The sequence below is a fragment of the Gopherus evgoodei genome, chromosome 5, assembly GCF_007399415.2.
Source record: "Gopherus evgoodei ecotype Sinaloan lineage chromosome 5, rGopEvg1_v1.p, whole genome shotgun sequence".
In the NCBI taxonomy this organism is placed as follows: Eukaryota; Metazoa; Chordata; order Testudines; family Testudinidae; genus Gopherus; species Gopherus evgoodei.
The window spans coordinates 5,233,928-5,238,552 of record NC_044326.1 but is presented as its reverse complement, the minus strand read 5'-3'; the positions used below and the strand labels follow the sequence as shown (position 1 = coordinate 5,238,552).

General features: G+C 52.1%; 1 protein-coding gene across 1 annotated transcript; it reads right to left on the bottom strand.

The window, feature by feature from the left end:
* Positions 1-2,036: 2,036 nt before the first annotated feature.
* LOC115651838 (homeobox protein not2-like) lies at positions 2,037-4,417 on the bottom strand. The gene is made up of 3 exons (XM_030563066.1): positions 4,099-4,417; positions 3,813-3,997; positions 2,037-2,240 (listed from the first exon to the last, which is right to left on the bottom strand). Exons 1-3 carry the CDS (start codon positions 4,415-4,417, stop codon positions 2,037-2,039), a joined length of 708 nt encoding a protein of 235 aa, XP_030418926.1.
* Positions 4,418-4,625: the final 208 nt, after the last annotated feature.

Sequence of the window (4,625 nt, the reverse complement as noted above, 5' to 3'; positions counted from 1 at the left end):
GACTCAGAAGTATTGAGTATGGACTTGCTTTTCTGAGCACCATTAGCTATCAGCTGGAGGGCCTTGCGTTTTACTATGGGTTTAATTCTGCTCTAAACTCCAGCCAGTGTTAAATCACGAATGACTCCATGGTGTTGGACCTCTGCCTTTGTGACTGTCTCAAGTAAAACACTGGGAGAAGAGCAAAATATTCCTCATGCATGTTTTTTTTTCTTCTGGAATTACTGACATCTGGGCCCAATCCTGCCAGCGAGGCCCAGATCCTCAAAGGTATTTAGGTACCTAACTTACTGTTGATTTCAATGAAGTTAGGAGCCTAAACACCTGTGTGGATCTGGGCCATGTGTTTTGTAACTTGAGGACTGGGCCCTTTTCCCTAAAGTCTGTGCAGACCTGGACTGGATCCCTGGCAGTCAGGTTGGTGAATACACCTTCTGACAGCTTCAGGACATCCATGCATTCATGCCCTGTTTTCTTGATGCTTATAATTTGTTAAACTCTAAACTACTCATCTTGCCCCCATTCCCCACCCCATGCCAGAATATCTGATAGCCTCACAATTTTTAATATATTTATCCCAAGAGGTAGGGTAGCACTATTATCCCCATTGTACAGGTGGGAAACTGAGTCACCGAGGAATGAAAGCTAACCTGTTCAAGTGACCGGTGATTTTGGGGGCCCAATCTGAGACACCTTGAAGGGGGCTTGATTTTCAGAGGGCAGGTGCTTGATGCATACTGAAAAGCGAGGTGTGTAAAGGCAGTAGAATCAAGCCCATGTATTTTAGTTAAACATTTTTCACTACATGCCATTTAAAATCAAATAATAAAAATATTGCCATTTAATACAGGACTAACCACCTTGCAGATCCTCTAGTGGAGGGCATTAACCTCTCATGTGGCCAGACACCACATTTATCTTAATTTCAGCCCTGCTTCTGAAAATACTCAGTAGGGAGAATTGTGCTTCCCATGCATAAGGCCTCTGGAAGCTAGCACTACTCCCAGCTGTTTGTGCAGGAGTGGGCTCCTAGCCTGTTTTACAGGGCAATGCACATGTGCCAAGTGGTGTAAGAAAGACACAATATTATCTCCTCTCTTTCAGCATTAACAAAAAATCCTTGTGGACTAACGACTACAGAGGTAGCAGCGCTGTTTGTTTTTTTTTCTTTCTTAGTGTGCTTGAGTGGGACTCAGGATGCCTGGGTTCTGTTCCCAGCCACTGCTACTGCCTGCTGTGTGACCCTGGGTAAGTCCTGTTAACCTTTCTGCTCCTCTTTGTCTGGACTACTGTAAACTCCCTCATTCGCTGGACAGGCTGTCATTTGGCTGGATAGCCTCGAGGCTCACCTGTCCTGAGACCAACATGGCTACAACACTGGAAACAAAGAGAGATGAGAACAAACCAAGGCCAGGTCTACATTGTAAATTTACACTGGTGAACTAGGTCGCTTAGGAGTGTGAAAAATCGGGATAGGGACGGGGGTGGGGAGTGCCTTTCTCTTATCTCCCCACTGCACCAAAAAGTTTGTTGTTTATACAAAGAGCGGCGAGGCAACGAGAAGTCATGCCAATAAGATGGAAAAAATCCTGCGAGTGCGTTCCCATGAACAAAGAGAGGCAGTGTTCCAGGCTAAATTAGGGGTTTATTACAAAGGAGGTTGGGGAGGAGGGGTTATTAAATAAATAAGAAGGGGGAAGATGACTTTGGGATACATTTTTATCCTGACACAAATTCAAGAGAAGCCTACTAAGTGCTACTGCTTTACATTAGAGCCAGTGACCGCGTAATTCCCACGTCGGTGCCCAGAGGCCCATGACAGGCCTGGCGTAAGAACCTGAGCCGGCTAGAGTAGCAGAGTAATTGTGTTTTATTTTTTTAAACAATTGCATAAATTAATCTATTTTTGCACTGCAAAAAATAATCCCTACACTGTATATATTATATATGCATGTTGCCAGCTATAATACAGTATGTACAGGGGTGAGGACCCAAAGCACAGCACAGGAGGGTTGTCCAGAGAGATGTGCAGTAGATTACTCCAAGTGAGGGGAGGACAAACCTTCCTGATCATCGGTAGATTCCTTGGTAAAGTCCCTGTCCCCTTCCTCTCCCTGGTGGGTCTGCGAATCCTGGTTCCTTTGAGGTGTGGCCAGACCCATCTTCATCAGTTTGGCTTGTTGCTGTTCCAGGCTCTGCTTCCTCCACTTGATTCGTCTGTTCTGGAACCAGACTTTCACCTTTGGAAGAGAAGACATTTCGCTTTTAAAACTCAGACTCTAGCAGGGACCTTCGCTGAGCAGATCTAATAACCTTCAAAGGCCTCAGATGCTGTGGTGATAGGCACCCGTGCAAAAACCCAAGGTAGATGCAGCTTCAGAGACACCTCCCTGGTTGAAAAGTTTGTGTGTGTGTGGGTGTGGGAGATGACAGCCAGCCCCCTCCGCCTCTCCTCGTGGATCCCTGTCTAACAGGCCAATCCAAGGGCCCGATCCTGTGCCAACTGGCAGTCAAACGCCCACTGATTTGGGTCAGATCAGGGTCAGTCAAAATACACATTTGACTAGTTGCTGGAGAGAGCCAGTTATCCCTGAATAGTGGTAAAGGGATGTTGACTGACTCAGGAGAGCTAGGTTTGATTCCTCCTTCCTGTGAGATGCTGAGAACCTAGGTCCAGATCCTCAGAGCTCTTTAGGTGTCTAATTCCAATTGAGTTCAATGGGCGTTAGGTGCCTAAGTACCTTTCAGGATCTGGGCCCTAGCTGTCAGCTGGATCTCATCAGGGCAGCTTGCCATGGTAGCAGCATCCAGAGGTGTTGAGTGGGGGAAAGGTCCAATGGTTAGCCTGGGAGTGAATTCCCTGCTGTGCTACAGGCCTGTCTGTTCCTCGGTTCCCCACCTGGAGAAGAAGGGGAATGGTACTTTGTCGTGTCTATTTAGATTGTAAGATTTTGGGGGGAGATACTGGTTCTGATCACGGGGCCCATAGCACCTAGGACACTGGGACCCAGTTCCTGAGCAGAGCTGTTGCTGTGATATCAGTAATAATACTGGTCCCTGGTTAGGAGAGCTCAGACTTCAGAGACTAGTTACTGTCCCAGACCACAGCAACAAGAGAAAGAGGTGAAAAAATCCAGCTTTTAAGAGCATTTGGAACCGGATTCTTCCTCCCAGTGAGTAGCCACAGCCGCTGAACTACTCAGATCCTGCCCCAAAGCCCTGGAGCCAGCAGAAGTCCCATCGACTTCCATGGGCTTTGGGTCAGGCTCACAAGCAGGAGGGCAGAATCAAGCTCATGGAGGTTTCCACATTGTTCCTAGATGGGAGCTGCTGCTGGAATCCTCCCCCCCCCCCGGGCCCCGTCTGTTCTCAAGGGCTTTATTCAGTCTGGCTTGGGCTCCAGAAGGCTTCCACTCCCCTTCCCTTGGGAGGCTTTTATGTACAGTCACTTGACTTCCCCCCTCCCCTCACAATAGACAAACTAGAGAAAGCCCATGGGAGAGTGAGTCCTGCACTGGGCTGGGGGGCAGGGGGGGACGACTAGGAAATGCGCCATCTTGCAGCCCTTATTTGGAAACACTTGTATTGAAGTCAATGGGAATGTGTGCCCAACTCCAGGGAGGATGGAGAGAAACCTGGGTGGCTTCATCCGCCTCTTTCTGTCCCCCTTGGAGCTGGACACACTGGGGAGCCAGACCCCAGGGCAGGTAGCTTTGCAGATGGAGGAGGCTCCATCTTCCTGGGTTCCCCTGGCACTGCCATCCCTACCACCATCTAGGTACAGGGCTGGGGGAGAGGCAGGCTTGTCTTACCTGCTCCTCGGTGAGGTGCAGAGCGGAGGCGAGCAGACACCGCTCGGTGCCCACCATGTACTGCTGCCGGGCGAACTCCTTCTCCAGCCGGGCCAGCTGGTCGCTGGTGAAGATGGTCCTGACCCGCTTGGATTTGCCCGACTTGGCTCTGAAGCCTGGGACGCAGCATTTGGAGAGCAGATACCCTGTGCGTAAAGATGAAAGAGCTCAGGAGAGGCGCGGGGCGCTGGCCACGAGTGGGGGGCCCTGGCGGGGGGGTGAGAGTCGGGGAACATCAGGCTCTTACCTGGGGCTCTGAGAGGGGCCCGCCAGCCCGCCAGGGCCGGGTAGCAGACGGGGTAGAGCGGCCGAGGCTGCAGGAGAGGGTGCGCCTGGGCGCACAGCTGGAGCGCACCGCCCGGCCAGGCGCTGTCTGGCCAGCCAGGGTCCCAGCGCCCGGCGCCAGGAGGCGGCGGCGGCGAGGGGTCTGACCTGCCCAGGAGAGCGTCGATGGTGAAGGATTTCCCCGCCGGAGCCTTGGGGGAGTGTCCCAGGGGCGGGGGGCCGGGGTAAGGCAGCAGGGCCGGAGCGGGCAGCCCAAAGGGCAGCAGGGCCGTAGTCAGCATGGCTAGGCGGTGCCAGAGATCGGCGAGGGGGTCCCTGCACCGGGAGGAGACGGGAGGCAGCAGGTGAGGGGCTGAGCGCGCTCCTGGCCTGATCATACAGCCAGGCCAGCTCCGCTCCCTCCCTTATATCCGGAGCAGGGACCCTGAAGTGCTAATGGCTCCTGCTGAGCTTTTGTTCGCCCCTAAGTAGCAGATGAAAAAGGTGTCC

Excerpts from the sequence above, each read along its gene's own strand:
- LOC115651838 (XM_030563066.1), bottom strand. The coding sequence starts at position 4,417 with ATGCTGACTACGGCCCTGCTGCCCTTTGGGCTGCCCGCTCCGGCCCTG. Across the intron at positions 3,998-4,098 it reads GGCCCCTCTCAGAGCCCCAG|GGTATCTGCTCTCCAAATGC; the intron begins GTAAGAGCCTGA and ends CTTTACGCACAG. Across the intron at positions 2,241-3,812 it reads TGCACCTCACCGAGGAGCAG|GTGAAAGTCTGGTTCCAGAA; the intron begins GTAAGACAAGCC and ends TCTCTTCCAAAG.